At 45.0% G+C, this 23,818-nt stretch overlaps 1 protein-coding gene across 7 annotated transcripts in view; it reads left to right on the plus strand.

Annotated features, from left to right (window-relative positions):
- The window catches only part of LOC137434173 (uncharacterized), a 52,678-nt gene that overhangs the window by 16,481 nt on the left and 12,379 nt on the right, over nucleotides 1–23,818 (plus strand). For 2 of the 7 annotated variants that reach the window (XM_068126907.2, XM_068126908.2), the window contains exons 4-14: nucleotides 3,396–3,467; nucleotides 6,847–6,921; nucleotides 9,139–9,213; nucleotides 9,525–9,599; nucleotides 11,287–11,352; nucleotides 12,656–12,730; nucleotides 13,265–13,333; nucleotides 13,442–13,513; nucleotides 16,624–16,692; nucleotides 17,331–17,408; nucleotides 18,996–19,115. In XM_068126907.2, the coding sequence (XP_067983008.2) occupies nucleotides 3,396–3,467; nucleotides 6,847–6,921; nucleotides 9,139–9,213; nucleotides 9,525–9,599; nucleotides 11,287–11,352; nucleotides 12,656–12,730; nucleotides 13,265–13,333; nucleotides 13,442–13,513; nucleotides 16,624–16,692; nucleotides 17,331–17,408; nucleotides 18,996–19,115 (846 nt within the window). The remainder of the gene's footprint in view (nucleotides 1–3,395; nucleotides 3,468–6,846; nucleotides 6,922–9,138; nucleotides 9,214–9,524; nucleotides 9,600–11,286; nucleotides 11,353–12,655; nucleotides 12,731–13,264; nucleotides 13,334–13,441; nucleotides 13,514–16,623; nucleotides 16,693–17,330; nucleotides 17,409–18,995; nucleotides 19,116–23,818) is intronic. The other 5 variants (XM_068126909.2, XM_068126911.2, XM_068126910.2 and 2 more) reach the window with 3 other exon arrangements.

The raw sequence follows: 23,818 nt of genomic DNA on the forward strand, positions 1-23,818 counted from the left end.
CTTGTCCCTCAACAGGCCCCATTATGAAAGACTTGTTTTATAAACGTACAAGCAAGACTGTCCCAATACTCTCTGCCATTTGTATGTTCATGTTGATGTTTGTCTACGTGTGTGGGTTGTTTTAATTTGTACATGGTATTTTGGTTTCTGATTAAAATAAATAATTTAGTCTTTAAAGCGCACCATGGTCTGTACTTGATGTTTAGCTGCGCTGATCACCAATTTATCCATATGTTTGGATAAGATGCTTTCTCGATTTTTATAATATTTGTAATCTTTACTCTTGCAAAATGGAGATAAATATGTTTGTTCAGTTGAATACTTTCTCTAATTACACGACACGTGAAGCGCAGAGCGGGGCCAATCAATCGGTTCACTTTGTCTGTCTGTCTACAAACATCAGTTTATAATCAGGTAATAAGTTAATTTCAATTGAATGTTTTATTTTGAACACAAATCGGAAAACAAACCTGTGGTTTAGCAATACTTTGGCTCTGAATTTGGCAAATTGTACGGAATCTCATCCCGATCGCTCTTGTGTGGAGAGGAATGAGGTAATTGTTTTTACGGACGCTAAACCACACTTCACGGACGCTAAACTGGCCCTCGCCAGCACAACCATGCTGGCACATCCGTCGCTAGATGCACCGATCACTCTCACCACGGATGCTTCGGACTACGCGGTTGGCGCCGTGCATGAGCAGTGGGTCAACAGGGCCTGGCAGCCGCTTGCCTCTTTTTAGCCGGCAGCTCCGCCCTAACGAACGAAAGTACAGTACCTTCGATCGTGAGCTCCTAGGCCTCTACCTTGCTGTCCGACACTTCCGTTACCTGTTGGAAGCCTGCCCGTTCACGGCGTTTGTGGACCACAAGCCCCTGGTTTTTGCCATGGCCAAGGTCTCTGAGCCGTGGTCTGCCCGTCAACAAGGCCAGTTCTTCTTCGTTTCCGAGTTCACGACGGACATCCAACATGTTGCTGGGAAGGACAATACGGTAGCCGATTGTCTCTCCCGGTCCATAGCTGGCGCGGTTCACCTTGGCATCGACTACGCCCGCATGGTGGCCGATCAGATCTCCGACCCGGATGTCCAGGCCTGCAGGACGGCGGTCACGGGGCTTCTACTGTCTGATGTGCCGTTCGAGGACACGGACACCACGCTACTGTGCGACGTCTCTTTGGGACGGCCTCGCCCTGTCGTACCCATCAGCTGGAGACGGCCGGTGTTCAAGGCCATCCACAGTCTTTCTCACCCAGGCAGGAAGGCGTCGCAAAAGTTAGTGGCGGCGAAGTTCGTTTGGCATGGGCTCAAGAAGGATGTGCGCGACTGGGCCAACACCTGCATCGAGTGCCAACGCTCGAAGGTGCATCGCCATACCAAGGCCCCATTAGCGCCATTCCCAGTGCCAGAGCGATGCTTTGACCATGTTCACATGGACCTGGGAGGACCCCTCCCTCCCTCGCGGGGATTCACCCACATCCTCACGATGATCGATAGGACCACCAGGTGGCCAGAGGCCGTCCCGCTCACATCTACAACGTCCGCCGATGTGGCCCGGGCGTTCATCGGCACTTGGGTTGCCCATTTTGGCGCTCCCTCGGACATCTCTTCAGACAGGGGCCGCCAGTTCACTTTCGAGCTCTGGGGTGCTGTGGCCCAGGGGCTTGGGTTACAGCTCCATTGCACCACTGCATATCATCCCCAGGCTAATGGTTTGTGTGAGAGGTTCCATCGCTCTATGAAAGCTGCTCTCAGGGCCAGCCTCCAGGATGACAGTTGGGCTGACAGACTCCCGTGGGTCATGTTGGGCCTCAGGACAGCCCCTAAGGAAGACCTCCAGTCCTCATCCGCTGAGCTCGTCTATGGCCAGCCGCTGCGGGTCCCCGGGGAGTTCATGCCTGATGCCACAAGCCCCTGGTCCGCTGCTCGTCAGCGGTCGGTTCTCCAGGAGAATGCCAAGATGTTTGCACCAGTGCCCACTTCTCAGCATGGTTTGCCTCGGGCCCACGCCCCCCGGATCTCCATGCAGCAGAGTACGTCTTTGTTCGCCAGGACGCACACCGGGGGCCACTTCGGCCGCCTTACGACGGGCCTTTCCACGTTCTGGAGGCCGGGGACAAGTCCTTCGTGGTCGACATCGGCGGCAAACCGGACCACCTTTAGGTGGACCGCCTCAAGCCGGCTCTCTTGGACCTCGACCAGCCCCCTCGATTGGCTCAACCCCCACGGCGGGGCCGTTCCCCGTCGGGTAAGCCCCCGGTTGGCCCGCCTACCGCCAAGCCGCTAGCAGTCCCTGCTCGGGTCCTCAGTCGTTTCGGCCAGGTGGTTAAAGCCCCCCAAAAACTGACATTGCCCGTGCGCGTGAATTCTGGGTAGGCGCATGTGGGGGTTACCCCATTGGGACACTATCCATGGTCACGGGACCAGTGGGATTATGGATGGTATGGGCGTGGCGTGTGCTCGGTGGGTGGAGCCATGCCCCCTTAAGAGTGTTGGGTTTTGATATATATGATTCCGGAGTTCCGGTCGTTTTTCAGTCTGTCAGAATAAACGAGCTTTGAACCTGCTACGAGCGTCTCGCCTCCTTGTTACCAGCAACTCCTACACTAACGTAGGCCACAAACGCCACCTGGTGGTAGCCAGTATTGCACGTTGCCTTTCTTCAACCTTGTACCTCTATAAAGTACGTACTACCACAATGTGAATACGTCTATAAAGGATGTACTATTAAGAATGTGAGTATGTCTGTAAAGTACGTGTATTAAGAACATGAGTGCATCCATAAAGTACATACTATTGGAACGTGCATACATCAAGAAGAACCACCTTTAGAGGCCATTTTCCCCCGCAGAGAAGGCGTTGGCCTTTTTCGGGCACCGTGGTCCCCTTTTTTTGAAGTAATGTTTTATGGCCAGACGGATGCCCTTCCTGACGCCAACCCTGTTAGTCGCCTCTTGCGACACACAGGGAATCACCAGTGAGCTGGTACTCAATTTGCCGACCTCGGAAGGATGACAGGCTGAGTAAACCCCCTTGGCGTTAATTCAGCGATCAACCGGGATTCGAACCCAGGATCCTGGGATCCCAAGCCGGCACCCTAACCGCCAAGCCAACACCAGGCTTAACGTGCATACATCAAGAAAGTACGGAATTTGACTATGTCTAAAAAATTCATAAGATTGCAACATGAATCAAAACAATGAAACCGAAAACATGTTTGCTCGCCTTATAAATATAAACCTATGTCATCAATGCATCGTCTGCACGCCACACAAACACCACTCAAAAACACACACAAAACAAGTTATGGTGAGGGTCTGCAATATCTGTTCTTTATAATTGGTATTGTTGTTGTAAGATTCATTCATTCAAGTTCTACCTACCCATACATTGCAGTTTCTGAACCACAACGCACCACCAAGCAGGACGTGGACACCAAGCTATCTGATGTTCCTATTGACGGCCTCGGTAAGTGTTGGGCTTCCATATCGAACTATGGATTTGGTTACACATGCCGTGGAATGGCTTGAAAATATATATATTTACAAATATATATATACGGTCACGTGAAAAAGTAAGTACACCCCATGTAAAGTTTTGACTTTTTCAACATATTTCAACATACAGCTATTTGATCTTCATTTCAACAATATTGATAGATAAAGGTGATATAATATAGCAAATATCATGAAACATTTACATTTTGTAGTCCATTGTACAATTTAAATAAACATAAATGCAAATTTCGCATGTGGAAAAAGTAAGTACACCCTTGGCTCTAATAGGTGGTATTGCCCCCTTTGGCAGAAACAACCTCAAGTAGGCGTTTCTTATAACTGTCTACCAGTCTCTGACATCGACTGGGAGAAAGTTTGCCCACTCCTCCATGCAGAATTCTTTCAGCTGTGCGATGTTTGTGGGGTTTCTTGCATGCACAGCTCGTTTCAAATCCCCCCACAACATCTCGATGGGACTTAGATCCGGGCTTTGACTTGGCCATTCCAGAACCCTCCATTTCTTTCTTTTCAGCCATTCCTTGGTGGATTTACTGGTATGTTTAGGGTCATTGTCATGTTGCAAGGTAAACCTTCGGTTGAGCTTCAACTTTCCGACAGATGGCCTCACATTATCCTCAAGCACCCTCTGGTACAATGAAGAATTCATCGTGGATTATATGATGGTGAGCTGCCCAGGCCCTAATGCAGCAAAGCTGCCCCAAACCATAATATTTCCACCACCATGCTTTACAGTTGATATCAGGTTCTTGTGGTCAAATGCTGTCTTTGGTTTTCGCCAAACATGTCTTCTGGTACTGTGGCCAAATAGCTCTATCTTTGATTCATCTGTACAGAGCACATTGTTCCAGAAGTGCTGGTCTTTGCCTCGGTGTTCATTGGCAAACTTTAGTCTTGCCCTGATGTTCTTTCTGGACAGCAAAGGTTTCCTCCTGGCACACCTCCCATGTAGATCAAATTTGTGCAGCCTCGTTCTAATGGTAGACTCGTGCACTTTGACATCAACAGTGGCAAGAGCTACCTGTAGGTCCCATGATGACATTCTGGGGTTCTTAGAGACTTCTTTCAGCATCTTGTGGTCTGCTCTCGGGCTGAACTTGCTGGGGCGGCCTGGCCTTAACAACTTGGCAGTTGTTTGGAATCTTCTCCACTTGTAGATGATCTTCCGGGCAGTCGAATGATTGATTTCAAATTGTTTGGAGATCTTTTTAAATCCCTTCCCAGACTCGTAGGCATCTATAACCTTCTTTCTGAAGGCCTCAGAGCTCTTTTGATCTAGGCATGGTGACGCCGCACACTTCAACAACAAAGAGCAAACCAAACTAAAAATCTGAGGTTCAAATAAGACAGGTTCCTCCAAGATCCTCTCTAACGATGTTCTAATCATTTGCACCTGAGCTGGTGCACCTGATTCTAATTTTAGGTATTTGAAGTAACGATAAATGTAGGGGTGTACTTACTTTTTGCACATGCGAAATTTTCATTTATGTTTATTTAAATTATACAATGGACTACGAAATGTAAATGTTTCATGATATTTGTTATATTATATCCCCTTTATCTATCAATATTGTTGAAATGAAGATCAAATAGCTGTATGCTGAAATATGTTGAAAAAGTCAAAACTTTACATGGGGTGTACTTACTTTTTCACGTGACTGTATATCTTGATTCGGTGAGAAACAAATAATTTGGTCAGGATGCTGGCGATAATTCGCCGACTCTCTCTCCTTCTCAGAAAGCACCGTAGAATAATTATTTTGCTTTCAATTTCCCCGACAATAGCCCAAATGGTCTCCTTCTGTATCCAAGTTACTTGGATATTGGCTTAAATATATGCATTGTAGGCTTGTAGGGACATCACAGTTTTGTGATGGCTGATTGTAAAACAATTAAAGAAGGGGTCATCGGTGCAACCTCTCCAAATGGTCTCCATGTGAGGATGCTTCAAATGTGCAGCACAGTGGAGAGTGCTGAATCCAACTTGTTTATTGATGTGAAATGAATTTGTTGTGAAATTTCCCCAACCACATCTCAAATAAACTCGAGAACAAACCATAGTCGAAATACGTCGAAATAAGGAAGTCAAAATAACATCGTACTGTATATGCATGCAATATGTCGCTGTTATAAGAGGAAGAACCACTGTCATTGATCAGCAAGCAACAGATCGAGTGACAATCTCCGGCATATTGAAGAACATAGTAAATAATAAAACTTTATTACTGCAATAAGAGTTTTTGCACACACATATTACTTTGCACACACATATCATCACCACATCAGGCCTTACATCAGGTCACGTGCTGTGGATCATGTTTGCCTTCATTGAAAAGGAGTGTAAAGGCCTGTTTTCCCACAATCCACCAGCCCCTGATCGTGAATCCAGTCATTTTTTACCATTGGAAGCGGGTGTGCTTCATGGCCACACTCCATATTCTAATGGTGAATACTGGACATGGAAGAACACAAATCACTTGTAACCATAAAACAAATGGCGACACTTTGCTTGATTTCCCATATTTTGAAGTAATAGCTCCTTGTAATCAATCTGACATTCCAGAATTATCTTTGTTACATGGACGCTTCTCGAATGCTCTCCATCCAGCTGGCTTAAGTCCTGGGCCAAATGCCATTTGCTAAAGATGGTCTTGTGGCAGAGTACAAGGTATCGATCATCAGGTGTACTTAGTTGTCACTCACACATGTCATCAGTGGAAAGCTTCATTCCCAACAGTTTTTGGTTCACGAGTTATCAAGTGACCACTATATTCGTCACGTGTGTGCGTCTGTCTGTGTGTGTCTGTGTGTCTGTCTGTCCGCAGCATAACTACCCGATGATATCATCCGATCTTGATGAAACTTAGATGGGAGGTTGATATCATGATCTAGTTGTGTTTTGCCTAGAGTGAGCGTATTGCGCCCATTGTGGGCGGAGCCACGCCCGAAAAAGATGTATTTTTAGGGGGTAATCGAGTTCAAGCTACTCCGAGGGGTTTGGTGGGATCTGATAGGGGTTTCGATATTTTGTTAGGCCAATGTCATGTGTCCAGCCTCACGGAGCTCGATTTTTCATTTTTAATTTTTTTTCCCCATTTTTGTATTTTTATTTTTTTATTTCATTTTTCACCGAATTTTCGGTATTGTGTAGCTAACTAACCTCATAACTGATTATACATTATTTTCTATCTCATTTCAAAGTCAGTAACCTTCGTTTTGACATTTCCGGGCCTGGCCTGTCCGGGCCTGTTTCGCTTATAGTCCGTCCTTTGTCATTGAATACCGCTCGCTCACGAACCATCGTCGTCTCCTGACTTGTCTTGACTTTGCAGTGGAAACTAGTGAGACACCTGGAGTGGCTTATGGAGGAAATGGAAGTCATGGACCGGAGGATTATCATCTTGGAGGTGAGAAACTGTAGTTCCATGAAAGTACTTACTTAAGGCATACATCAATTGAGTTCATTACTAAATTGCTAAGAGTACACGGGCACAATCACAAATGTATTCATGTCTTGGTATTACCTATTAGTTTACCTCAATTAAGCCAGTTAACTTTTGTTCACAGTGAAGTTAACCAGTGAAGTTAACTTTTGTTCACAGACTTGCTGATTGACCTTTCTAAAACCTTAAAAATGAGAAGTTAATTTGTCAAGTTTGTTTCACTGATTGCACTTCGATAATATTGTTACGGTCACAAGTTTCTGATTCTATTATGAGGGTAGCCTCGATTCCTCCCGGACTACCGGACTTGAGGCCACCGAGCGCAGATAACTCCACAATCCGGCGGGTTGCTAATCAACCAAGAACACTCATTAGTCGACCAAATCCCCCAGGGTCTTCCATCCAATTACCGTTTACCTGGGGTGATGTGGCTTTCTAACTGGGTTTCACACCCTCAATGTGCACTGATCTTATCTTGGATTTTAATCAGATGCAGCCGAGCGGAACTGCCAATGCACACAGGATATAGTCTGGAGCCAATCGGTGGGAACTGAAACGTCCTGTCTAACCACTAGTACGGGCTACGCTAAACCAATGAGAGAAATGACAAACACAGGCAGATCAGAAATATAAGTGTATTGGGGGTAATTATTTACAAGAAAGCTTGGAAAGGTCTGTGGTACATTGCACAACCAGCGTTTATTTGCAAGGTAGTACAGTAGGGAAAAATACAGTATTTGTGTGGTGCAGCATAAAATAAATAATCAGGGTATTCGTGTGCTGTGATATTTACAAAGCAAAAGAGACAGTGCAGATTTAACCAGTCTAATTATCGCACTTATTGCAATCTTACTAACACAACATTGGTGCCAAATCAGAAACACACTGGCAGAGTTTAAGAGATAGAGAGAGAGAGATCGAGGTTGGTCAATCCTCTACCTCACCATGTGACAACCATCATGTCCTTTGCTTCCCTACGCTTTTGAATGGGTAAATGGGGGAAATAACTGGTTGAACTATTTTAGTTATGGACTGGGTTATTGCTGATCCACTGTTCTGCTTCCTGCTCCCGTTCGGGTTCAGCACCCAGCTAAGCACCCTTGTCAGCTCATCCACCTCCCTGTCTGGAACTCCACTCTCAACCAGACTAGTGAACTGTGGACTCGTACCCTCCACCCAGATTTGCAGGCTCCAGACCTACTAATGAACCGTGGACCAGACCCAAACAGACTTGTTGTTGAACCCATACAGATTCCTTGTTGAATTCAGAGACTCCTTGTTGAACCCAGACAGACTCCTTGTTGAACCCAGACAGACAGGCTAACTGCTGGCTGATGACTGCCTTTTATCTGCCTGGAGAGGGGTGGGGCTCGGTGGAATTTGGGGGTCATGCCTCGCCTCTTCCAGGCGTGGCTACTGGGGGCAAGGTTCATGCGCTGCCCTTTGTGGTTCTGTCACGGCGCACCCATTGGTCCAGGCGAGCCTCTTCCTGACATCATTCTCACTAACAGGCTGTTGTCCTCGCATCATCTTCAGTGGTTCTTGAACCTTGGCATGGCTTTGAGCTCCTTGCTTAACATAGGGCGGACGTATTTTGCTGCACATTTGTGGCGCAAACATGCACCCAGGATCTGGATAGCATTGGAGGCAGCCATAGGGCCACCGCTATCGATTGGAAGACATGGGAGCATAAGCGCACATTTGCGCCATGCCCGCAGCGAGACATTGCTGAGCATCGCCCAGGAAGCTCAAGAGCCATGGCGCCCTCACGTTGTGCAAGAGGTTAGTGGTAACCGCAATGTTCAGGCAGATGCCCGTCAGTTTGCGTTGGTCGAGTGGTGGGTATCTTATGGTGGTGGGAATCTGATGGTGGTGGGACTGTGGTGGAGGCATTGTAATATATGACATCGTTCTGTATATGCATGTAATATGTCGCTGTTATAAGAGGAAGACCCACTTGTCAGTGATCAGTTCGCAACAGATCAAATGACAATCTCTGGCATATTGAAGAGCATAGTAATAATAAAACTTTATTTTTGTGATAAAATAGTGTTACTGTGTTCGTTACTTTGTACACACTTCTCATCATCACATGAGGCCTTACATCAGGTCACGTGCTGTGGATCATGTTTGCCTTCATTGAAAAGGAGTGTAAAGGCCTGTTTTCCCACAATCCACCAGGCCCTGATCATGATTCCAGTCATTTTGTACAATTGGAAGCGGGTGTGCTTGATGGCCACACTCCACATTTAAATGGTGAGTCCTGGATGACAACATGGAAGAACACAAATCACTTGTAACCATAAAACAAATGCCGACACTCTGCTTGATTTCCCATATTTTGAAGTAATAGCTCCTTGTAATCAATCTGATATTCCAGAATTATCTTTGTTACATGGACGCTTCTCGAATGCTCTCCATCGAGCTGGCTTAAGTCCCAGGGCAAATGCCATTTGCTAAAGATGGTCTTGTAGCAGAGTACAAGCTATCATCAGGTGTACTTAGTTGTCACTCACACATGTCATCGGTGGAAAGCTTCATTCCCAACAGTTTTCTTGACTTTGCAGTGGAAACGAGTGAGACTCCTGGAGTAGCTTATGGAGGAAATGGAAGTCATGGATCAGAGGATTATCATCTTGGAGGTGAGAAACTGTAATTCCATGAAAGTACATATATCAATTGAGTTCATTACTAAATTGCTAAGAGTACACGTGCACAATCACAAATGTATTCATCTCATGGTATTACCTATTAGTTCACCTCAATGTGTAGTTATCTTTTTTTCACAGACTTGCTGATTGACCTTTCTAAAACCTTAAAATTGAGAAGTTCTGCCATGATCTTTCTTGGGAAAAGCACATTTCCAAGCTGGCCTCTAAAGCCAGTCCCTGACTTGGCATCCTCTGTCGTACAAAGTCATTTCTTGGCACGACTTAGCTCCTCACCACATACAAAGGTTTCATCCACAGCTTGATGGAGTACTGCTCTCCCCTCTGGGCTGGTGCTCCTGCCTCACACCTAGCTCGTCTTCACGCTGTAGAAACTAAGGCTTTCAGAATCTTTGGAATCTCCCGCGATGAAGCTGATTGTGAGGGTCTTTCTCTCTCTCTCACTGCAGGCAGGTAGGTGGGCTTTCTGTCTTCTACCAACTCCTCTCCGGCCTAGCTACCCCTGGTCTGTCTGTGCTCTGTCCCCCAAATATTCCTGCAGGACGCACAAGATCTGCCAGCAACCCTCTTCTGGTGAAACTGCCAAAATCAAGACTCTTTGTTCACCTTCACTCTTTCATTCCTCTGTTTTCCTGCCTCTGGAGCATCCTCCCTCCAGGTCTTCAAAACAGCTGTTCACCACCATTTCATATCTTTCTCCATCCAAAACCTTGATCTTTTCTACCCCCATTAATATACCCCAAATCAACCTTCTTCAAATTCCGTTTTCTTTCCTGAAAATTCTTGTAATGTCCATTTGTTTATCCTGTGTACCCTGCCCCATCCCTCACCCTTCCACAGATCACCCGATGTGCCTGTTCTCTACTGTTGTGCTTTCCTCCATCGCCCCCTCTTGCCTCCCGCTCCCTTTGTTACATGTTCGATGTGTTAGCTCTTACCTCGACTCGACTTAGTATACAAAAAAAAAGAAAAAAAATTGAATTGTCAAGTTTGTTTCACTGATTTCACTTCGAGAATATTGACAAGGAGTGCATATTTCTCTGGCCTTTTCACTGGAGCTAGTCTGGGATCACCTGGATTCCAAAGTAATCTATTTGTCTGGTTATCTGATCGAGAGGTATGTAATGCACCATCTGTACATCATTATTAAATGTTATACCTGATGTTATGATTGGTTAGCTCAGTTGGTTGGACTAGGCTCGGTGGTGTAATGATAAGAGCTGTTAGGGTCCCAGTCTGGGATGGTCGGTGGTCCGAATCTCGAATCGAGTCTTACCAAAGGCTTTGAAACTGGTATGTGCTGATTCCATACTTGATGCTCAGTATTTTAAAACGATAGAGCACGGACAAACAACCATTGGTTGGCAACAATTGTGCTGGCTTGATGTGCTCACTCGCCTTCTCTTGTGTGCAAGTTCCTTGTATAAATCATGAACCAAATATTTTTTATTCACTGTTTAAGAACTGCCTGGTTTGCTATATTTGTTATATAATGCAGGGAAAGTATGTTGTATGTTATATGCATCAACTACTCCTCTGAGAGGATTTGACTGAGGAAGCTGAAATTTTCATGGATTAATGAGGGCACCATGAAATTGTGCATGTGCATTGTGCATGTTATCCCAAACTCATTCCTTCCGATCATTGCATTCACCTTCAGGTCCAGTCCATGGAGACGATTCTAACAAGACCAAAGGGCAACAAGTAGAGGCTTCTCATCCTCCAGGTACAGATGAGGTCATACATAGGTGAACTTCACTTCACTGTAATACAAACCTTATTAGTCCCCTACCGGTGTAGCCTACACCGGAGGGGACTATAGGTTTGCACTCCGTCCCTCCGTCCCTCCGTCCCTCCGTCCGTCAGTCCGTCACGCAAAGAACAGTTTTCCGGACTTTTTTTCCTAAAGTCTTAACGCTAATGATTTCAAGCTTTGCATATGGTTTCCTCATGATAAGTTACACGTCAAGTTCGAACTTCATGACGTTTCGATCATTTTTGACAAAGTTATGGCACTTTGAACTTTGGGAATTCTGATAATTCTGATGATCCTTAACTCAGTGCCATTTTAAGTTTTAATTTCCTTTAAAAAGGATTTTCTCTGCAATGATTGGACTGATTGAGATCAAATTTTCATCGTAGGAGGGACTCGGTCTGTAGAAAATTTTAATGGTAATTATGACGTCACAGGTCACGTGGGTCGGCCGCCATATTGTTTTTCGTGAAAACACAAAAACCCCTTTTTCTCTGCAACGGCTGAACAGATCGAGGCCAAACTTTGCAGGCAGGATCGCATACCCATGACAAACAAAAAAGTCAGCGAGCATGACGTCATGTGTCACATGGTTTCAGAGTTATGACGTTTTTAAGCATGAACCTTTAAAACCGAGCTCCTCCCTCATTTTTGATCCAATCGAGGGGAAACTTCACAGATCTGTTCAGCACTAAAATGTCCTTTTGGAATTTGCGATAGGGCACGTGGTTTGGCAGATATCGTTAATTAAACGAAAATATTTTAAAAATGGATATCTCTTGTTTATTCCAGAGTTCTCCTCAAGCCGCACCGCGCGTCCTCAGCCTTGTCTCGCGAACGTCAACAGCGTGACACAGCGCGCGCTTTCGGGAGGGGCGGAGCCAAGCCGAGCAACATATATGTATACATCGATCATTGATCGTGAACCGGAAAATATAATAAATTACTGATATTTAGCGACTCAAAAGGTTCTTTATCAAAAACTTATTTTCTCGTGCTTCTGCTGACCTGTATGCAAGGTGTATAAATCGAAGTCCCGAGTGCGAATCACAGGTGAGCCCGTCCTGAGGTAATTAGCGATTGGGAACGCTTCGGAACCTGTGGATAAATAACCCTTGGTAATTTCCCCAAGAGTTATCCGGACGACAGACTGCCGGTAGGGGACATGTATTGCAGCGCAATACTCAGAATGCTTGTTTATCATAAAACATTCTCCATAGTAAGCGGCTTCATTTATCCATTGTTAAAGTTTCTCATACAATGTCCTGCGATCCAGCAATAAATGATGAGGGTGTTGGAGTGACTTATGGAGGCAATGGGAGTCATCGACCAGAGGATTATCATGTTGGAGGTAAGGGACTTTACTTACAAAGAGAAGTTTGTCATAAGTTGTCTTTATCATGCCCCAGTCAGACAGGACAACCAAAGAAAGAATATACTGTCTTTAAGGATACATAGGGGATGCAAAAGGAGGGCTAATTGATCTAAGCACCAGGCAGTGAAAATAAATGCTCTAATAGGTAATATTGAGCAGAACTCAGTGCTCAGTAACTACGATAGAACTTTAAATCAAAGGAAACCATTCCAGGAGGCCTCAGATTGTAAAACCCAGGACTTGTCCAAAAACATTTGTAGGCAAACATACCTTTGATATAACCATAATACGGATGTAAATGATCATGACAAAATCTTTTCCAAGTTCATATAAAAATTTCTTGGATACTTAAATTCATACGAGTTTATTTCAAGCAGATTTGAATTGAGAAAAGAATGAATCATTCAAGTGGAATCAAAATGGTAATCGTTGCTAAAATACTTTGCTATCACTACGTGGGTGATGCAAGCACCCCTCTCAAATGGCAGCTTTTGCACTCTCCTTGACTAGATCATGCAATTGGAGGCCTGACATACACCACCAACAACGTAGAAGAGAGTCGCAGCTCAGATGCTCAAGGTAAAACAAATAGCTGACCATTGAATTGAGTTTTTTCTGCATTGCAAAGCAAAATTATCGAATACTTGAAAACAACTCCAAGCTTATCTAAGTGTCTTGTCTGTGCAGCTGATGTAAGCCATGTTCCCAATGCGGCTTATGGAGGCAATGAGAGCCATGGAGAGGAGTATCACCTTGTTGGTGAGCGCGCAAGAAACGTGCGGTTTTATTAGATAATCGTTGAACGCTCACCTGGCGGGCATTGTAATATGAAAACAGCTTATATCTCATGAACTATTTTGATATGAACATAGTTTCCCCTAAGGGAGTGTCTGATGATCGATCGATATTTATTTATTTAACATTTTTTTAGTTGCAGTGCTCTGCATGGTCGTTGTTGTTTTTGTGGTTCTTGTTGGGGGTCGATTTTTGAAATGGGCACCCATTGCTCAAACAACTGCTGGACCCCACCCACATTTTTCGCTTGACTCCACCCACCATGATACCCAGACAAAATAATATGGCTGCCATCTTGTTTTTTAGGTCAGCCTAAAACATCAGGCCTGTAGGCCTCTGCTGATTATATACACTGCCTGGGTTTGTTGCATCAAATTTCCATTGGCTTTGTTTGGATCGAGTGTGACTCACGATGAGGAGCCCCGAAAAAGTCTAATCATATGTAGAATACAAATTATGAGGAAGGTTTAATCAAGTGGGTTTAAGTGGACAGAGGGGGAAAAATATATATTTAGTGTTGTAGGTTGTGACCACAGTGCAGTCATTCTTGTTTCAACTAATGCAGAGTGCAGTTTTAGCAGGGGGAGCTGTTTGGTTTTCTTAACAAATGATAGTAAATGTAGCTGCCCATGTGCAATGGCAACCTTAAAGATCCCCAATGGCATACTTAGTCACAAATGTAGTCTCTTTTGGACCTGCACACTCGTGAAATCCTGTAAATGTAAATCCTGTAAATTTGTGTAAAAGTGTTTGTGTGTTTCTTTGTTATTCTTTCATGGCTGAATCGTAGCACCAAGAGGCCCCAAATTTTGGGTGTAGGTACTTCGGAATCTGGGTATAAGGTTTTACGGTTTACGCAACCACACATGGGCTGTTGTGAGGCCACCGAAGGCCACCATAAACTGTTTATTGGGAAATTGTGTCAGGCCGTGCTGCCGTGGTCAGCAGGAAAAAAAACCCCAAAATCCCTGCCGGGAAAAGCTCACCACCATGAGGGCAATAACCCCATACGTTTTCAATGCACAACATGTGCCGGAACCCCTACCTAGTTATTTTCCCAATGCAGCGCTGGGTACGTAGGCTACTTTCAAATAAAGTAGAGTGCCGGTACACAATTTGGGATGCGACAAATTCAGTACAACTTCTTGTAATTATAGATATCATTCACATCAAAACACGTAATTATAATTTCAGTACAATGAAGAGTAAAATAATAATAAAGACTGAATAAAGCAGTGCATTCCATTTTTCCAAGAAGGATGTGATTCATCATACTGAGCAAGGAGGTTCAACAAGCATGAGAATATCGGAAGAAAGAGTTAAAAGTGAGCAGCCACCTTGGATTTGCGGATTTTCACGAGGACGGGGTTTGTGGTAGAATACGGGTAATCTGGAGGACTGAAAGAGAAAAGGGAGAAAAACCAGATAGTGCCCAGCAACCTGTCTGCGATGAGAGAGTAGCGCAGCAGGTCCTGTCGAAGGAGTACAAACATCATTTCGATTTGAGAACATCTTTGTAATTCGCTGAGACTACCAGCAAAGATGTTGATTTGATTTCACTCTGCGATGGGGATACCTGGCTCTTTTACAGCCGTGATGATATGGTGGATCCCAACTGCACACTTATAGTGATGATGACAATCATTCGTTTCGAATAATTTTTGAATTAAATTAAATGTATTTAATTATTTATCTAATATAATAATGAATTAATATAATAATTAATTAATTACTTAATGTAATAATTATAATTTATAATTAATAATATTAATAAATTATAACATATAATTAATAATATTAATAAATTATAATATATAATTAATAATATTAATAAATTATAATATATAATTAATAATATTAATAAATTATAATATATAATTAATTAATAAAATAATTATAATTATAATGAATATAATAATTATAATTATAATTAATATAATAATTTATAATAATTAATTAATATAATAAATTATTTAATCTATTTTATTTTATTTTAATTACATTTAATAAATTTAATTTGAATTTAATCATTCCAATGCAAGAACAGCAAGAAGCTTCATTCACTCAAACGTCACACTGCACAAACTTGGCAGGATCCACTCTAACTTCTAGGCTACATTCCGAGTTCCAGTATTCCGTGATCCACCAACAACGATAAGTTTGTTTATGGTCAACCAAATGAAACAAATCCTTCGCATTCGACTTCAAGAACACCAGTGGTATGTATGAACGACATGAGACACTCATGTTAATGGTGGCACAGTAGACCTTCATATTCATGATACCCTTACAGAATTGTCCCGTACGTATCACTATGTCTTCGTCCTGATGGCCCATGCTTGAGACTCTGGAAATGCTAAAAAAAATGGAGGCAGGAATTCAATTTGACTCGAGCAATGATTCTAATATTTACTGTTATTTTAAAGTCTCTACAGGCCCATGAACATATGTGCAAGGTCTTCTCAAAAGGACACACCTAGTGTGCTCCATGATGCAGCACTCTCTCTGCATGTAGAGTTTTCAGGTTGATGTCCAATCTCAAATCAAGCATAAATTATGGATTATTACTCAGTAAATTGAACATCACTGCTGTTTGCATCATTCAGACAAATTGCTGGCCATGTTTTTTTCTTTGTATACATAGCCGAGGCTTGTGGAAGAGCTGGTACTAGTACAGTACACTGAACAGATCATGATGCAACGGGACAAAAGGAACAGTTGAGAAAGAGAGAGGGAAAACACCAACAGCAGAGTTGAAGGCCAAGACAGAGGGAGACTTGGACAAACAATGTGTGTGGGGAGGAATGGGGGGTGGGGGGGGGGGAGCGGAGAAGAGGATGCATGGGGTGGACAAGATGGATACAGAAGGAAACTCTCAGGAGGGGAAATTGGAAATTTGGAAGGAGGAGGGATTTGAGTAAAGTGGGATCATGGTTTTGGATTGGGGACGATCTCAGATTGTGGTGAACTGCTGTCTTGAAGACCTGGATGGAAGAATGAGATTGAAGAGAATGTGGCCATTCTTAATTGACAGCATTTTGTCCACACTCTGACCCCTTTATATCCTTCCGCAGCCTCCAGACACGGAGCGGCCCCCACTGTAATCATGGAAGATGAAGAAGTATTGCAGGAGCACACTCAAGGTAAGGAATATACCAACCCCATTTTATCCTGCTCTCTGCATTTCTTGGACTGCATTGGAATTGGTTTAACCCAAACATTCAACATCGTCATTAATATATTTTAGCGCAAGCAGTGTTGATACACACCTTTTAAGTCCATGTAATTCATAGTAAACCACGAAATGCAAGCGAATTGTGAACAGTCCGATAGGATGGGTCGGAATTTGTTCACGCACTTAACTTTGAGCTGCCTAGTCTGGGTTTGATTTTCGACCCGACTATAAACTGTCAGATTTTTTTATTTTTTTGTATACAGGATCGAGGCTCGTGAAAGAGCTAACATTTATCACACAAAAAAAAAATCAAAACAGACACACAAAACATATAATAAGGGGAGCGGTAGACAAGATGGGGAGAGAAGCGGAAGCACACAAACACAACATTTGAGAGCAGGGACATTGGGAGATCTGTGGGAGGGAGAGGGCTTGTGGGGGAGGAGGCGTGGGAAAGGGAAGGGGGGGAGGTGGGATTGTCGAATTATAGGCAACGAGTGATGGTGCATTAGAAAAAGGTGCGCAGCTGTGGGACAAACTCATAATTGACTCCCACTCCAATGTGCGTGTGAATGAACAAATACAAGTTTTGATTTTTCATTACAGATTTGAACAATGAGACTGCTGGTGCGAATTATGAAGGGAATGAGGCTGGTGGAGCAGGGAGCTATCATCTGCGGGAAGGTAATAACATTGTATCTTACAATCACTGTTTCCCTCCACACCTGTAATGGTTTCCATTTCCTTCCATTATGCCATCGCTTGGTGCATTATTTTAAATGCAGTGAATAATATTTCCTCTTCCTGGGGTTTGGATTGGTTGTTTTTTCTCATTACTGGTGGAAAATTGTTGTGCCATTTTCTCAATACCATGGAGACGAGGAGTCTGAATGGAAACCCATGCAGACTGACCGCTACCTCGAGTTTGAACCATGCCATCCGATGTACCGCAAACGGGCGGCGATAAATACCTGTGCGAAAAGGACACAATACTTAGCGTCCACAATGGAGGGTAAGAGGAGAAACATCTAAGATGGGTATAGAAGGCCAACGGCTATCCCAACCCTTTATGGCCAAAAACTAAGATGGTTCTGGCAGCTCCAGACCACACAGGAATAATCGAAAGGGCTCTGTTTGTTACCTTTCATACCTGGTGTGACTCAACGGATTGAGAGGTATTGAGTTGAGTCGGAGTAAGAGTACATTTTTAACCTGCACACACCATTTCACAGGCTATGACCAATGTCAAAAGCAGGTTGGCCAAGAATGACCGGACAGGTGGGGTCTACACATTTCGTTGCATCTGTGGAGCAGAATATGTGGGAGAAAAATGAATAACTCTCGGCCAATGCATCAAGGAGAACCGTAAAGCCTTTGAGCGCAACGACCCTGAAAGGTCTGCCATCGTCAAACATGGTGTTAGGGTTGGCCATACTCCCTTACCAGATAATCTTAACATCTTGGCTGCATAACATCTTGATGTTGGAGGCATGGCACAGAGCAAAATGAAGCTCACTCGACTTGGCCGCAGGCCTATACACCACTCCTGCATAACTATATGCACCGAAGGGAGGAAGACCAAAGCACATTGACACGCTTCCTGTAAAATTATTACAACCTCCCCCCAAGTCCTCCCGATGTCCCTGCTCTCAAATGTTGTGTTTGTGTCCTTCCCCCTCTTCCCCCTCTCTTTTGTGTCTCTCCCCCTCTTGTCTGCCGCTCCCCTTGTTTTTTGTGTTTTGTGTGTCGGTTTGTCTTTTTGTGTGATTAATGTTAGCTCTTTCACGAGCCTCGATCTTGTATACAAAAAAAAAAAAAAAAAACTTTGCAAACAATGATGGCACATAAAACATAGCATACCCCTTAAGAGTCATGGAGACTTTGGTATTCAGACTCACCATTGGCTGGTTAACCTCCAGTTAGGATTGACAGGTGGTCACCAGGTCTTTGCAAAGTAGCTCTGTGATTGGTGGTGCCACATGGCCCACCCCACCCCCTTCATATATTGCTTATCTGAGGGGTTGGGGATGGAGATGAATCAACATTTTATTTCTGATGAAGGTTAGCAGAGGCACGGAATTCACGTTGCCGGCTGAAACGTCGTCACTTGATTTACGAGTATATAGGTTAGATAATTCCATATCATATGCTAGCTCAGTTGGTCTGTGAAAAACACTGAACTGCCCACTGATTAATGTAGTTTCAGCTGCACAAACATAAAAAAATTTCAATAACTTGAGCTCATATATGATTGCCATATTTTCTATGCAGACGTTCCTGTTCCAACCACTGACAACAATGTTGTTGCTGCTCTTACTGCTGATACCACTGAAACACCACATGTACCGTACGATGATGATGATGAGAACCATCATGGTGATTATCACCTAGGTGAGGCTTCCATAATCCTTCAGGTAGTGTGCACAAACCTGAACAAAATTTGCTAAACATTTAAGATGGACATCAAACACAACAAAGAAAATGCTTAATGTGCGACATGCATTGTTTATCGTTATGATTGAATGTGACTTGGCTAAGTTGGGCTATATAACCATAAGTTGTACATATAACCACACACACAAATATATATATATATATTGTTACGGATCTCGGACGTCGGCGCTCCCCTTATCAAGGGGGGGGGGGGGGGTGGTTAATCCCCTTGTCTTTTTATCTGGCCTACCCGAGTCCTGGGGGTTATAACGTCCTTCCCGGCGCGGCGTTAGATAGGGTTTGTTAGGCCTAGGGGTTCACTACTACCTAAGTACTAATGCCGGCCGGAAACGAGGGAATAACTCCCGCTCGAACCACGGATATGATGGAAAATGCCGAGCGGATAGCAATCCGCGATCCGAGCTATTAACAAAGTGACTCAACCCGATTATGGCGGTTCCGATCGTGCCACGTTTACCCAATGAGAGAAAGGACGGATGCGATCGGATAAGAGGAAACCAGAGTATAGGAAGAACATGGATGGGTTTATTAATTATTTACAGGAAGGAGAAGAGGAAACGAAAGAATGTACAGGACAGGAAGAGGAAGAGGCAGCACACAGGGCAGTCTTAAAACAGTCTTATCCTTAATACCCCAGACAAACGTACACACTCACACGGGGATTGTAGATGGTTGATGGAAGGTCCGGCGATGGGGTCCAGGCTCCGGTCCAGCGACGAAACCCGGCAGGCAGCTCCGCGTGTAGTTGAGCGCGACCGGACAGTTTTATATAGCGGGGGGAAGCTGGTGTCCTGCGTATGTAATATGTGCACCCCCGTGCCAAACGCACCCTCTCCAATGTTCTCTTTAACAGCGCGCCGTATATCTCTTCTTCAAGTCCTTTGATCAGCGCCGTGTGCACGCGAGCCCTTTAAGAGTCCTGTGTAGGTGAGCTCTCTCACGCAGTCATTTTACAACGCACACGCCTCCAACAAATCCTTTCTCAAGAGCGCCGCTGAATAAGTCCTGTGAAAGGGCTTTGCGTTTGCGCTTATATATCTTGACCAGCAAAACGCTCCGCGAGCAAAACTGCCACGCCTGCCACAGCTAGGGAGGCTGGATATTCGGTAGAAGTAGGACCTATTCTCCTGACTCTACTCAATGCAGAACTAAAATAGGAAAAGGACTAAGCTCACAAATACTAAGAAATAACGACACTATCGCGAGGCTACATGTTGCTTGTGACTATGAGGGGGAAATTTTAATTTTTATTATACTGACTGTACAAAACTCAAAACCGCTCTATATATATGTATATATATATATATATATATATATATATATATATATATATATATGTATATATATATATATATATATATATATATATATATGTATATATGTATATATGTATATATGTATATATGTATATATGTATATGTATATATGTATATATATTGTCGCGTAACCGTGGTTAACACCACAGTTACGGATGACCGATTTGCGAGACTTTAACTCCCGAGGCGAACACTCAATGGCGGACTCAAGTTCAACACCAACGCGCGGAATGGCGGGACGCAGCGAAGGCTCCGCAACCTTATCTATTAAAATCAAACACCCAGGAAAACTGCGTTCAAATATATACAGAAAATAATATAAGGGTTTATTAGGAAAAGTAAAGCCAGTGAAAAAGCCCGCCGGTAAATCTAATAACTCTAATCGGGACGTCCCCACACGACAGACAGCAAACACAAACGAGGGAGATTAATTACGAAAATAACACGTCTTGTAAAATGTACACAAGGAGCTCGGCTTATCTGTCTTTGTCGTCTTGTATTGTTTGCCGTCCACCCCGGCACCGCTCGGCCCCGATGCACCCACGAGGCCTCGCTCCACCAGGCTCCGATCCTCTCGCCGCCCACCAGGTCCGTGCACCACGCTCCAAAGCACCCAACGCAAGCCAGCAGCTTCACACGAGGTCGATCCCCACACAAAGCACGAAGACAGGACCGGAGAGAACGCAGGTGTGACTGCACGTCTCGTCCTTCCAACTCGCTTCTCAATTGCTCACTGCCAAGCTCGAACTCGACTGCGACTGCCCGAAATGGCGTGTCCTCTCCAACTCCAACTGGCGAACTAACTCCGTGTGACTTGCGACTCAACTCTCTGGTGCCTGCCTGCGTCTGCCACGAACTCAACTCAACTTCGCGAACTCCTCTGAAATGGCGTCCGACCGTCGCCTATATTGGTGGCCGATGACGTCACATTGGCGCACTCCCCAGCCAATCAAAGCCTCCCGCGACTCCTGACATCTCCCCCCTCCGCCACCCTGCGGTCCCGGCATAACACGTGCCGGCCAGGTTTGTAGGCCTTTGGAGGTGTACACGGTGGCGGCCACTTGTGGCGGTGTTTTTGACCTGGTTTCCTGTCAATTTATTACGAAGTCCTTGTCAGGGAAAGGGGATTATTTAATGTTGCGCTAAGGACCTAACTAATGTTTATGTGGTTTGCAGTGCCATAATGGACAAAGGTTTGGCTACTAGGTGATACTCACAGGGGCGTTACCTTTAATCCCTCACTATTTAACACTCGGACCTCCAGGTAGATCCACAATCATACATCTTACCCCGACAAACGCCTAAACATCAAGAACTTATTACATGTAGAGTCCCTGTCACGACAGCCGAATACCTACCTATTCAGATCTACCTAGCTCTAGATGTTGCATTACCAAATTCATAACACAGCCCCCCCCCTGGAACCGTAGCTCCTGCAAGGTTCACCGCAGGGCTACCATTCCAGCCTTAACACTTACTGTCACACACTTAATTAACCTATGAAATAAATCAGGAAGGGCTGTGGGAAGTGAGTCGGACTACCTACCTACACTTCCTTAACATGCTGAACCCCTTAACCATCATGCAAGTATGTACATCTTCTTCGTTGTTCCTGTGGAGGGAGGAAACAACAACACACAACACTAACTTAACCACAAAACTTAACCATCTTTCCAAAACTCAAAACTCTAACCTTTGTACATACCCCGGTCTACAGACCGCGTCCCCCGGTGGATGCCACAAGACTCAACCTTACCTGCGGGGCCATCCCCAATGCATCCCCCTAAATTTCCACGGGCCCCGTCCAGATGTTACAGGTGAGTGACACGGCTCGGTGGATTTCGCCCACATTCATGCTACACAGACCCCTTAACCACTCATTCTCATTCCATAGGTCATCAAGGCATTGCAAAAATCAACAAAGCACTTATTCCCAATACACCCCCTGCAGGACCATGGCATTGATGTCATTCACGTGTGTGTGCATTCCTCAACTAGGCAGCGGGGAGGTACCGCACAAAAGATGGTGGGGGCGCATCAGGCTGTGGTGCCCGCAGTCCCAAAAACAAGTCAACCGACTTACAAATTCATTGCCCCCCCCCCCCCCTTTACCTCTTGGCCCCGTGACAGCCCAACAGCCCCTTTCCGCCGTTACCTCGCCGGTGAGGGTCTCCACACACACCAGGCTCCTTTGCCTCCTGCTTTCACGCAGCAACACGGGTCACCGGGGGACTTCCTCACCCCGCGGCGCCCAACCAGACCCTCCACCGACGAGCTCCAATTTCCAGTTACCACCGGCTGCCAGGGGTAATTGCCGCAGAGGGGGGCCCGCAGGCATCGCTCCTCAGAGCTTGCTCTGTACCTGCGGACACACACACCTTCCCCACCCATGGTCCCCAAAACACACTTCCTCCCCCGCTGCCATTCAACTCTCCACACAACTCAGCACAATTCAGTACAATTCCATAGATGGTGTAAAAGGTGTTACAAGGCTTGCCATGGCCTGCTACATGTGAAATTCCCCCAGTTCACATTTAAACCATCACATCTTCCCAAAAGCACATTTCCAAAAGCACAATTATCACCCCTCATTATCTCCAATAATCATCACACACTCTCCAGGTTCCACTCTCACGACCACATCAAAACACCTAACCACAACACAAAAACATACGCCACCCACAAGACACTGTGGCTCCCATTCCATCCCCTCACCGGCCATGTCATCACTCGCTCTCACCTCCCAACTCCAAATTACATGTCCCCAATTTCCCAAAGCAAATCCTGAAGCCTGGGACAGTACTCCTCAAAACACTCACCTCAAGTTCAGGTAGTTGCAGGTTGGTCAGGTTCAAGGGTGTCATCCACCCATACAATTCCCAAAATTTCACATTGGGCCTACCAAATCCTTCCAAATTTCTCTTTTGTCCCCACTACACTGGCAGGTATGTGGATCCGCATCCAACGGTGATCATCACTACACAACTACCTATGGCCACGACAGCTCTGCACCTCTACCGTGCAAGGGTCACCGGGACAAGGTGAGCAGTCAAAACGCCAACATGGCCCATGGGTGTCTATAAGGGTGCGACCCACCATCCATCCTTCGGCCCCCCTGCGAGGAACACAGCTGCAGCAGCCCCAGCTGGCCAATGTGGTGAGCACTTGCTGCCACAACACACACTACCGCACACACAACCTCGGCCCTGGGGGGCACGGTCGCAGTGCGTGGCATCCCTACAGCCACGTCCCCTGCACCTCCCCATCATCCCCCAGTCCGACTACAGAACTGCAGCCCCCCAGTGCTCACCCACACTTGACCAC

This window comes from Myxine glutinosa, chromosome 10, assembly GCF_964187855.1.
Source record: "Myxine glutinosa chromosome 10, kmMyxGlut1.1, whole genome shotgun sequence".
Taxonomy (NCBI): domain Eukaryota; kingdom Metazoa; phylum Chordata; class Myxini; order Myxiniformes; family Myxinidae; genus Myxine; species Myxine glutinosa.